The following is a 12,421-nucleotide window of genomic DNA, read 5'->3' as shown; positions in this document are numbered from 1 at the left end:
CATGTCATGGTTGCATTGGTTTGGTGTGGACTGCTTTAGCTAGCAGCTCAATATAAAAGGATTAAAAACATGTTTCTGTCACTTTCCAGGTGAAATTGTTGATCACTGGTTGCTTGTTTTAAGTCACAAGGTTTCCTGTTAAATATATTTACAAAACTGAAGCCAAGAATTTATGTGACAAACAACTTTTCCACCGTTTTTCGGCCATCTTTGCCCTTACCTCGGACGTCCAGCTTGCACTCCACCTCATCCTGGCCCAGGTCGTTGACCGCCATGCAGACGTATTTGCCTGCATCGAACGTGCTCGGCTTGCGGATGTTGAGCGTCAGAACTCCCTGGTTGTTCTGCATCAGAAACTTGGGATCCTCTCCAAGGATCATTCTGTTCTTCATCCAGACGATCTTAGGCTGAGAGGTGCAGAATGCAGAGATGCAGTGAATTGGCTCTGTGAAGACTTTAACACAACCGCAAACATCTGTGTATTTTACTTGGATGTCATCTGGTTAACGCACAAAGAACTGGGAGATGAAAAGCACATAGAACGTGGTTTTCAAACTTTTTAGACAAAATCAAAATCTGGAAAATGTAGTGTGGCTTTATGTTGAGTCGCTTAAGTCGACACTTTGTACCTTTTACTGCAAGTACTGATGCAGAACTACTAGGCTTCATGCCCCCAGAGCCTGACATGTTTTCCCATCCATCTTTCCAGAATGGATCAAACCCAATTTCATAGTTTTCGTATCCTTTCCAGTGTTTGTTCAATGAGAGTTTCACTAAATTTGAAAATATAATTAAATGCAGTTACTGAGAGCAGTTTAGTGACACAAATCAAACTGGACATGTGTTTGTGGAGCAAATATTTGTGTTTTTTTAATTCAATAATTTCCTTAAACTCTGCTTCAAGACCGCACAGCATTCTGGGGGATGTAGGCTCCACCTCTTTTAGCTAGCAAAGCAAAGTGAGTGGGATCAACTAACTCACTCGCTCCTTGGTTGCCTAGCAACAACCTGTTGAGTAAATCGCGCAGCAGCAGTTTCAGGTTTTGTCACAACTGCTTAAATGAAAAACAACGGCGTGGAGCGAAAGGAGAAAACGGTTGGAAACGGATGAAACAGGAAAATCAGTCTGGCCATAAAATGAAATATTTTAAATTTTGTGGCTGTAATGAGACAGAATATAATATTTTTGCAAGCTTACTACAGCAGGCTGGTTTACCTTGGGAAAGCCTCTCACAGAGCAGCTGATGGCGGTGCTGTAGCCAGCGACAACCGACCGGTCCACCAGCGGCTGGGTGAACTTAGGAGCACAGGCCATGTCCTTCTCCTTATAGGCCGCCTGCTTGAGCTCCAGACCTGGAGAGACCAGAGAACCCAGTTGGTTCTGCTGCAAAGACGGGTTAGGGATCTGCAGCTCACACACACACAGCCTCACACACACACAGCTCACACACACACAGCCTCACACACACACAGCCTCACACACACACAGCCTCACACACACACAGCCTCACACACACACAGCCTCACACACACAGCCTCACACACACACAGCCTCACACACACACAGCCTCACACACACACAGCCTCACACACACACAGCCTCACACACACACAGCCTCACACACAGCCTCACACACACACAGCCTCACACACACACAGCCTCACACACAGCCTCACACACAGCCTCACACACACACAGCCTCACACACACACAGCCTCACACACACACAGCCTCACACACACATAGCTCACACACAGCCTCACACACACACAGCCTCACACACACATAGCTCACACACAGCCTCACACACACACAGCCTCACACACACACAGCCTCACACACACACACAGCCTCACACACACAGCTCACACACAGCCTCACACACACAGCTCACACACACAGCCTCACACACACAGCCTCACACACACAGCTCACACACAGCCTCACACACACAGCCTCACACACACACACACAGCATCACACACACAGCCTCACACACACAGCCTCACACACACAGCCTCACACACACACACAGCCTCACACACACACACAGCCTCACACACACACACCCTCACACACACACAGCCTCACACACACACACACCCTCACACACACACAGCCTCACACACACACACAGCCTCACACACACACAGCCTCACACACACACACAGCCTCACACACACACACCCTCACACACACACAGCCTCACACACACAGCCTCACACACACACAGCCTCACACACACAGCCTCACACACACAGCCTCACACACACACACAGCCTCACACACACAGCTCACACACACACACAGCCTCACACACACAGCCTCACACACACAGCCTCACACACACACACAGCCTCACACACACAGCTCACACACACAGCCTCACACACACAGCCTCACACACACACACAGCTCACACACACACACAGCTCACACACACACACAGCTCACACACACAGCCTCACACACACAGCCTCACACACACACACACACAGCATCACACACACAGCCTCACACACACAGCCTCACACACACACACAACCTCACACACACACACAGCCTCACACACACAGCTCACACACAGCCTCACACACACAGCCTCACACACACACACACACACAGCATCACACACACAGCCTCACACACACAGCCTCACACACACAGCCTCACACACACACAGCCTCACACACAGCCTCACACACACACAGCCTCACACACACACAGCCTCACACACACAGCCTCACACACACACACACAGCATCACACACACAGCCTCACACACACAGCCTCACACACACAGCCTCACACACACAGCCTCACACACACACAGCCTCACACACACAGCCTCACACACACAAAGCCTCACACACACAGCCTCACACACACACAGCCTCACACACACACAGCCTCACACACACACAGCCTCACACACACAGCCTCACACACACACAGCCTCACACACACTCAGCCTCACACACACAGCCTCACACACACACAGCCTCACACACACAGCCTCACACACACACAGCTCACACACAGCATCACACACACAGCCTCACACACACAGCCTCACACACACACACACAGCCTCACACACACAGCCTCACACACACACAGCTCACACACAGCATCACACACACAGCCTCACACACACAGCCTCACACACACACACACAGCCTCACACACACAGCCTCACACAGCTCACACACAGCATCACACACACAGCCTCACACACACAGCCTCACACACACACACACAGCCTCACACACACACAGCCTCACACACACAGCCTCACACACACACACAGCCTCACACACACACAGCCTCACACACACAGCCTCACACACACACAGCTCACACTCAGCCTCACACACACAGCCTCACACACTCAGCCTCACACACAGCTCACCTGTCTTGGAGATGACGGCCGTGTTCTTGCTCATCCGCGGCTCCTCGCTCAGGCCGCACAGGTTCTCGCTGTAGACCCGGAACATGTACTCGTTCCCCATGATCAGATCGGACACCGTGCAGTTTGTTCGTCTGTTGTGTTCGTAAATGGTGAACCATTCCTGATGGGGGGTGGAACATGTTAGATGAATGAATGAAACGTTGATCATTTGGACCATCAGGTCAAATCTGTCCACCTTCGTCTTCATGTCAGCTTTCTGGATGGTGTATCCGGTGACCTCACTGTTGCCGTCGTCTTTTGGAGGCTCCCACTCCAGCGCGGCGTTGAAGCCCCAGACGTCCGTCACCCTCACATTCACCGGAGGCCCCGGCTTCTCTGTTCGGGTTAGTTTAGCGACGTTAGAACCATTTTTCACATCCATGTTTCCTGAATGATGTCGACTTTACCGATGACCCGGATGTTGATGGTGGCTCGGTCCTCCATGTTCTCGATCTTGAGGACCAGCTCGTACGTCCCGGAGTGCTCTCTCTCTGCTGAGCGGATGAAGAGGATGCTGTCTACGTTCGTGTTGCGGACGTTCACCATCTTGGGATCGACCGGCTGGCCGTCCTTCAGCCAAGTTGCAATGGGATGCGGCTTACCCTGTGAGCCAGAGGAAAATTCATTCAGGAAAACTAAAATCACACAAGCTGGGACGTTTTGAGGCCTTCATAGTTAAAAATCGTAAATTCATCTTTGATTGCAGGTGTGTAATCTCACAGAGAGAGAAGGAAATTCAAACCATCATCAGACAGGATCAGATCCCCTACGCCAACATCTCACTGCCCACTTTTCTAGCCAGATAGATTTGAAGAGGCGCAGCAAAAGCAAAGGCGGTAGATTAGCAGAGCTAGCTAACAACTGAAGGTGCCATCCAGGACGTTACTGTAGAATATGATCTGGAAAAATGATACAGCAATCCAGCAACAGTCTTCAGTCAGAGGCCTCTTCAGATGTGCTGGAAGACGGACTGCTACCAGAGGCTCCTCCTGTTGCAACAGCATTTAATTTCTCTTTTGGGATTATATAAATATGTTTTAATTTGAAAACCCAGGTTTAACCTGAAGCTGGACTGAGAGGAAGCGAGTGAAAGTATCCATCGCTCATCGTTAAAGAAACACAGGGAAGAGTGGCAACGAGGGGTCACCGAGTCGCCATAACAACCATTTATTTTAAGCCTTCTGTGTTGGTCTTAAACATGAGAGCCAATAATCGTTGCAGAGTTGAACAGAAAGCAGCGCAGGCTGACGGGTTCGGCGCTCGTCCTGAGTCTAACCTGGAACGGGATGGTCAGGTTGATCTTCTCTCCAACCTTACGGATGTATTTTGTTCTCAGCTCACGTGGAAGACGGATCTTTGGATGCTCTGAAAAAACAAAAAACACCAGTTAAAACACAATTCGCTTTAATTTAATTGGTCGTTTTGAATCAGAAGGTTCCCAACGTTACAGCAGCGTTAAAACATTTACATTCGTTTATAATGAGAACGAATGCAGGCGGATTTATTTGATGTATTTTAGATGGAGTGAAAAACTACAAACTTCTATGGGGATTTACAAAAACAATTTATTACATTTATTGAGGGTTTAGAAAGTCCTTCATACAGACTCTTCCCTCTAATATTTGGATAAATGTATTTTTGCCAATTGCCCGTCAACCACATGCTTTCAGTAGAAATGAAAAGCTTGGCGCTCTGCAGAGCTCCGCCCACTCCGCCATGACGGACGTCTAAACAACCAATCCGGAAAGGAAGAGGAGCGTTCAGTAGCAACTACTTACATTTACTTTAGTAACTTTTTAAAATGTACTTTTAGCTTTGAGTAATTTTATTATGAAGTGTCTTTACTCTTACTTAAACTTTACTTAGTAAAATTCCTGGATTTTCTTCCCACTGAATGAAAAACATGTTTTAATCAAAAATTCACCAGACAAACACAAACCTGCAGTTTTTGTTAAAGTTTCATGATTTTTTTTATTGAAAAGAATTTATCTGGAAAAATGATTTTCTTATTTTGTATTTAGTTAATTATATGAATTATTGTTATTTTGATCTTTAAAGTAGCAATATTTACACCAAACCCAAAATTAAATGATTACTGTTTTGATCAGTTACTTGAATAACCTTTTTACCAAATAATATTTTACTCTTACTGGAGTCATTTTTTTGGACAAGTGAAAATATAACTTTAATCTTTGAGTTTGCTACAGGTCGTCTGTATTAGGGATGTGGGACCGGTATGTAAATCCATATTATTTTAAACATGGATGAGTGTTTGGCTTTAGCAGCTGAGTAGTAGTAAGATCTGCTGAGTCTTTTTTACTCGCTCTCGTCTGAAGCCGTTTCACTCACCAACAATCTCGCGGATGGTGACGGGCTGTGACAGAGTGGCGGGCGGACTGCGGCCGGCTATGTTTACTGCCACCACCCTGAAATTGATCTTCTCTCCCACTGGGAGGCCGCGCACCACAAATCCCTGCTTCTCCCACAGGTCCGTGTTGGCGGCTACCCACTCGGTGTCTAAACAGCAGCACACAGTAAGTCACGGCGGGAGGAGTTGTAACCTCTGCTTCGGCGCGGCGCCGCCGCCGTACCTCCCTCTTTGCAGTACTCGATCACGTAGCCGTCCAGACCGCCGGCCCCGATCTTCTCCGGGGCGAGCCACCTCAAGCTGCATGTGCTGTCTGTCACATCGTGGACCGTCAGACGCGTCGGCTCGCTGGTTGGGGCTGAAGGTGACAAAACGAGAGACTCGACGGAATAAGTGACTGGCACGGCGAAAAGCAGGGTGAGACCCACAGGGAACGACAAGCGGAGGCTGAGGAAGACGAAGTGCAGACAGTTGTGAAACCTACCGATGGGCATGAAGGGTTTAGAGTTCAGACTTGGCTGAGACAAGCCGATGCTGTTGACAGCAAACACCCTCATTTCATACAGGACTCCTTCAATCATCCTCTTGGCCTCGTACGTAGTTGGTTCGTATACGTCAAAGTTGAGCTTCGTCCATCTGGACGAGCCTTTCTTCTTTCTTTCCATGAGGTAACCTGTCGGAGTGGAAACCCAGATCTCAGCTGCGTCTCTTTTGGGTTGAAGAACTTCAGACTCGCTTCTTTACCTTTGATCGGTGCACCGCCGTCAAACTTGGGAGGTTCCCAAACGATGGTGGCACAGTCCTCACCCACTCCGGTGCATTTGACGTTCTCAGGCGGGTCGGGCACATCTGGAACAGCACGGGTTAGTTTTCTCCAGCCAGGCCAGATGACGGCTGTTAAACCCTGCAGTTGGTAATTATGAATAAATGAACACATTTCCTCTTACCCACGATCTTTATGAACAGCATAGCCTTGTCTTCTCCTGCTGGGTTGGTGACACAGATGGTGTAGTTTCCCTCATCCGCTCTCTCGGCGCCCTCAATCACGAAGCAGCTCAGGTCCTTCCTGGACTCCACCCTGACCCGCCCTTCAGTGGCGATAACCGCCTGAAACACAGGAAGGCATGTGACCTGGGACCGTGGAGCGTTTTCAATTCACCAGATTTAAAATCAGCAAAATGAAAAAGGTTATACAAGTTCACAACTAGTGCTAAAAAACTAACAAACGTTCCTGTGGAAGAGAAGCTTGGTTCAGTAAAAACATCTGAGAGTCACAAATGAACAGGTTTAGGGCTTTGATGTACCTTTAAAACCAACTTAAATAACAAAAACTATCTTTGTAAAATCATACTGGTGTCAAAAATCTTAAAACAGATGTAAAAAATAATCATAAATAGACAAAAACGCCATACTGGTAGTATATATATCGGCACCAACATCAGCCCGATAAATAAACAATAAATAATAACAACCGATATTTATTTCCATATTCCATCCTAAAATCTTGGTCAAATAAAATCTGGTTTCATTCAAAATAATAAAAAAAGGCTGTAAAACGTCCATTTTCAAAATGTACAAAATGCCAAAAAAATAAATATTTGTGGTTTTGTCTAAAATCGCAGATTTAATCCAACACGAAAAAAATGGGCCTCATTTTATTTCCTCCAAATGTGTCAAAGCAGTAGAGCAGTATATGTAATATTGGTGAATATCAGTTATTGACCAAAACAGCGACATTAACGTTGGTGTAATTATTGAATACTGAGCCGTTCCAATTCACGCTTCAGTATTCAGAGACTTTTCTGTGGAATGCAACTACAAACTATTTGCTGAAAATTTGCTTATTGACAGACTTTTTGGAAAACAAACTGGGAAGCTGAAACAAGTAGACACAACACTACTCTACGCTAGCGTTTGGAAAGCAGCCAATCCAGGAGCGTCATTTAGTTTTCTTGGCACTGATTGGCTGTTGCCCCTAAAGTGGAGAAGAGGAAGACTGTTGACCTCAGAGTCCAGTTGAGCCAAGATGATTTCCACTGTGTGTATTAATGAATGTATATTTGGTTGGAGTGTTTTTAAAGGAGGCCTACAGTACTCCTGGGTTTCAGCGGGCGGCGCTGGGTGGTTCCCTCACCTCCTCTCCTTTGGACCAGACCACAGTGGGAGCCGGTTCTCCTGTGATCTCCACATCCAGACGCAGCTTGTTGCCCGCCACCACGATGATGGTGTTCTGAGAGACCATGTTTCCTGTGGTGTCCAGGTGGATCTTTGGTGGATCTGTTTAAAAATTAAAGATAAAAACAGGGAACACATTTAGCTCAGCAGCAGGAATTAGATTATCTGCTGTTTCAGTGGGATTAGGAGTCCTACCTTGTCTTGGCACGTAGTCAATCTTAATTTCTGCATTGAGAGAGAAGAAATGAGTTGAAGATGTCACATTTGTAATAAATGATATGCACGTCTGATGGCTTAGAAAATATTTCCTCCTCCTCACCCAGAAAGTTGAGTTTGGCGGAGAGCGACAGAGCGTATCCATCAGGAACAAACGTGTAGTCCCCAGCGTCCTCAGGCTTCACGTCGTTGATAACCAGCCGGTGAAACCTGACGCGACAAAACAGCAAACATGTGTTCAGCTTTTAACAAAAACCCAATCACATTTCATCCACCTGCTGCTATTCTGACCTTCCTACGTGAGTCATTTTGATGCGCTCGCTTGGCAGCACCTCCACTCCATCTTTGAACCACTTTCCAGTGACCTTGTCATCGGACACTTCACACTTGAACACGGCCTGGTCTGTCGCCCTGACTGTCAGGTCAGCAATGTCCTGCAGCACCTCCAGCTCCTTTTCTGAACACACAGGAGGAAAAAGTCATGAGAAAACAACCAGAATCAGGGAGGGAAGTAAAGCATCTTTACTTCAGATCATACTCCATTACCTTTTCCGAATTTACCGTCTTTGGTCTATTTTAAAATGTTTATGTGACGTAATAGACCAGTAAAAAGCAGAGAATAATTGCGAAGTGGCAGGAAAATTACAAAAATCAGAAAAAGTTTGTTTAAATTTGTATTCAACCAACTTTATAATCTAAAACTAAAAAATATTCAGAGCAACATGTTAACAATGTTTATCTACAATTACAGAAAACTGCAAAAAGAACATTTATACACATTATCCTATTAAGACTAAAAAATTACATTTTGGTTTGAACTTATGCACGACTTTTGTTGTTTTGCTGCATAATATCTTACAGAGGCAGTATTATGTCTTTTCCAGCCACATAGTATCATTTTATCGCAAGTAACTATGTTAACTAAAATGATAAATAAATTTAACTTTGTAATTTAACGCCTCTGCTTCTTTAAGAAACTCCTGCTCTTTCTGAAACTCCGCCTTCAGGAAGTCATCACAACATCGCTGCAACATTAACCCTTTAGTTTTTACCAGCAATGCACTGAGAGCCTAACAGATGCTAACCTCTATCAGGTGTTTGCTAATTGCTAATCAGTTGGCCATGGGATTTCTTAAACATGTATGAGCGAATCAAGGCAACACTGCAGAGAATAACATTATAACCTGGTGTAAAACTCTACAGTCAATTTTAATAAAGTTAATTGAAATGTGTGGTTTTAATACAACAAAATGAAAAGATAAGGGGAGTGAATGGTTCTGCAGGCACTGTCCTGTATCTGCATAAAACATGGAGCCTTTTGTCCAGCAGTTCGGTTCAGCTCTGGCTTCTGCATTTAACATCATGAAATATTCACATGTGAGCACCAGAGGCTGAGCGAGTGATGCTGCTGTACCTTCCACCTCCAGCTCTCCTTTGGTGTGGCCTCCGTTTGTCCAGGCGTGGTACATCCCAGCATCGTCCAGCGTGGCCTCCTGGATGATCAGCGTGTGCTTTTTCCCGTCCTTCTTGAAGCGATACTTTGAGGAATCCTTGTCTTTGGTGATCTCCTGATCCTCGAAGGACCTTTCCGTTCAGAAACACATAAACGTGAAGACGAAGGAACGTCGGGAAGCATTCCCAGTGGATTTACGTGATGATCAACATCAAGCTGACGGCGTTCACTGACCACATGACGTGAGCGCCCTCTTCAGACACCTCAATCTCAAACTCCACTCTTTCTCCCACCACCACATGGTAGTCGTCCATCAGCTTGGTGATGGTGATGGGGGGCTCTGCATAAGCCATTAGCTGTTACTTCATGGCATTTCTTGGCTGTAATTTCCAGTGGATGATGGCAGAAACATAAGGGGATGACGCACCTTTGACGTACACCTCTGTGGAGCATTTGTCCTCGCCAACCACACACTCGTACGCAGCATCGTCAGACAGGTTGGCCTTATTGATGGTGAGTGTTCGGACGTTACCGTTGGCCTCCATCACGTACCTGGAGAGAAGGTTGATTGGGAGTCGGTGTGTGACATCACATCCCTATGTGTTCATTTGGGTTTGTTTTTAGGGCATTTTCAGCTTGAAAGCATTAAAAAGTAGAGCTGCATTAAAAAGTAGAGCTGCATTAAAAGGTAGAGCTGCATTAAAAGGTAGAGCTGCATTAAAAAGTAGAGCTGCATTAAAAAGTAGAGCTGCATTAAAAAGTAGAGCTGCATTAAAAGGTAGAGCTGCATTAAAAAGTAGAGCTGCATTAAAAGGTAGAGCTGCATTAAAAAGGTAGAGCTGCATTAAAAAGTAGAGCTGCATTAAAAAGTAGAGCTGCATTAAAAAGTAGAGCTGCATTAAAAGGTAGAGCTGCATTAAAAAGTAGAGCTGCATTAAAAAGTAGAGCTGCATTAAAAGGTAGAGCTGCATTAAAAGGTAGAGCTGCATTAAAAGGTAGAGCTGCATTAAAAGGTAGAGCTGCATTAAAAGGTAGAGCTGCATTAAAAGGTAGAGCTGCATTAAAAGGTAGAGCTGCATTAAAAAGTAGAGCTGCATTAAAAGGTAGAGCTGCATTAAAAAGGTAGAGCTGCATTAAAAGGTAGAGCTGCATTAAAAGGTAGAGCTGCATTAAAAGGTAGAGCTGCACCAGTCGCAGCTTTCTGGCAGATCGATGATTACCAATTTTTCGAAGAAGTCCATCAGTCAAATCTCTCTCACTGCAGAGCGGAAGAGGTCAGTGGCTGATTTTCAGACCTTTCCCAATATAGATCACCAATATCCCAAAGTTAAGAAAATTGGCGCTGATAAATTGGTGCACCCCTACTAAAAAGTGCTTTGTAAAAGTATTTACATCCTATACGCTTTTCAATTAGTCAAATTTCAAGCATTAGCTTCTGCTAAATGCTTTGTTGGTATAGTGCAGTAGTGTTAGTGTAGCTAATGTTTATGATTAGTGCGGTAGGGTTAGCACAGCTAAGTTTTTAGTTATCATGAATGGAAACCAATAGACTCCAGATGAGCAAATCTGGTAGAGAAACATCCAGAAAATGCTGGTAAGGTACACTGACAGTGTGTTGCTTGGTAACACTTTATTTGAAGGGGTGTGCATAAGACTGGCATGACACTGTCACGAACATGACATGCAAGATTTTGTAAATTATGTCAATTTAATGCAAAGTTGGCATTTTTAATGGACTTTTACTGCAACTTTTAGAGCAACTTTGCATTAAATTGTCATTATTTACCGAATGACACTTCATGACATGAACATTCATAAAGACTTCTTCATGTTTATGACAGTGTCATGTCAGTCTTATGCACACCCCTTCAAATATAGTGTTACCTGTTGCTTCAACAGACTGAATATGCACACCACACTTTTTAGATGTTCATTTGTGGGGATTATAACAGAGATTTGCACCACTCTGTTGGTCTATCTAATGAAATCCTAATAAAATATAACGACATTTTGGGTTTAATGCGTTGCCAGGTCTTGCCGTGACGGAGCTCTTTGTGTTGACGTGTATGTGAGTGAGTTTGCTTGGGGGGGAATAAGATCTCCTTTCTACTGGGAGGCTCCTTATGACCGGCTAAAAATAAAACCCGGTGACAACAGAATCGTCTCCAAAAGCGACGTTGTGCTTCTGCTAATTTTAGCGCTGCCCATTTAAAGCGCTGCCCATTGAGTCCGTCTCAGCTCGATTATTTTGACTCCATGATACAAGGCAACAAGCAAGGAAACGTGTCGATAAATATATTTATTCCAAAACGACCTGGTCAAACTGTGTGGACGTGCTGCTGTGAAGCACGTACTTTGCTGAGGGTTTGATCTCCTGGCCGTTCTTCAACCATTTGACCTGGACGTTGGGATCAAGAACTTCACATGACATCACGATTTTCTTGCCCTTTTCCACTGAGTAGCAAGACTCGAGCCTCTTCAGGAAAGCTGGGAATTCAGACAGAAAGAGAAATTACCCACCAGCTGAAAGTATGTCACTGTCTGCCCACTCTGTAACCCCAGCTGGTCTCCACCCCTCTGACTTACCCTCACTGGGCTTCTGCACCTCTTTCATCTTTTTCAGACGTTTCAGCATGCCTCTCAGGTCGGTGATGCCGTACTGAAAGGCGATTTTCTCATACTCGCTCGGGTGGGCATTTTTCAGCAACTCCCACACGTCAATCTCTGGTTCCTCTTTTTGTTTCTTCTTCCTGTTAG

At 45.3% G+C, this 12,421-nt stretch overlaps 1 protein-coding gene across 1 annotated transcript in view; it reads right to left on the bottom strand.

Annotated features, from left to right (window-relative positions):
* mybpc2b (myosin binding protein Cb) overlaps positions 1-12,421 on the bottom strand; it is a 28,932-nt gene that overhangs the window by 591 nt on the left and 15,920 nt on the right. The window contains exons 11-30 of the mRNA XM_014988729.2: positions 12,251-12,414; positions 12,019-12,151; positions 10,092-10,216; positions 9,899-10,004; positions 9,626-9,795; positions 8,503-8,668; positions 8,315-8,421; positions 8,191-8,220; positions 7,955-8,097; positions 6,768-6,927; positions 6,565-6,669; positions 6,305-6,493; positions 6,044-6,178; positions 5,802-5,969; positions 4,729-4,817; positions 3,860-4,055; positions 3,649-3,788; positions 3,414-3,573; positions 1,217-1,353; positions 221-407 (exon numbers count right to left, since the gene is read on the bottom strand). Of these exons, the coding sequence (XP_014844215.2) occupies positions 221-407; positions 1,217-1,353; positions 3,414-3,573; positions 3,649-3,788; positions 3,860-4,055; positions 4,729-4,817; positions 5,802-5,969; positions 6,044-6,178; positions 6,305-6,493; positions 6,565-6,669; positions 6,768-6,927; positions 7,955-8,097; positions 8,191-8,220; positions 8,315-8,421; positions 8,503-8,668; positions 9,626-9,795; positions 9,899-10,004; positions 10,092-10,216; positions 12,019-12,151; positions 12,251-12,414 (2,810 nt within the window). The remainder of the gene's footprint in view (positions 1-220; positions 408-1,216; positions 1,354-3,413; positions 3,574-3,648; positions 3,789-3,859; positions 4,056-4,728; positions 4,818-5,801; positions 5,970-6,043; positions 6,179-6,304; positions 6,494-6,564; positions 6,670-6,767; positions 6,928-7,954; positions 8,098-8,190; positions 8,221-8,314; positions 8,422-8,502; positions 8,669-9,625; positions 9,796-9,898; positions 10,005-10,091; positions 10,217-12,018; positions 12,152-12,250; positions 12,415-12,421) is intronic.

This window comes from Poecilia mexicana, unplaced genomic scaffold, assembly GCF_051168715.1.
Source record: "Poecilia mexicana isolate PSO_F unplaced genomic scaffold, ASM5116871v1 scaffold_19, whole genome shotgun sequence".
Lineage (NCBI taxonomy): Eukaryota > Metazoa > Chordata > Actinopteri > Cyprinodontiformes > Poeciliidae > Poecilia > Poecilia mexicana.
This window is presented reverse-complemented; position numbering and strand designations above follow the sequence as displayed.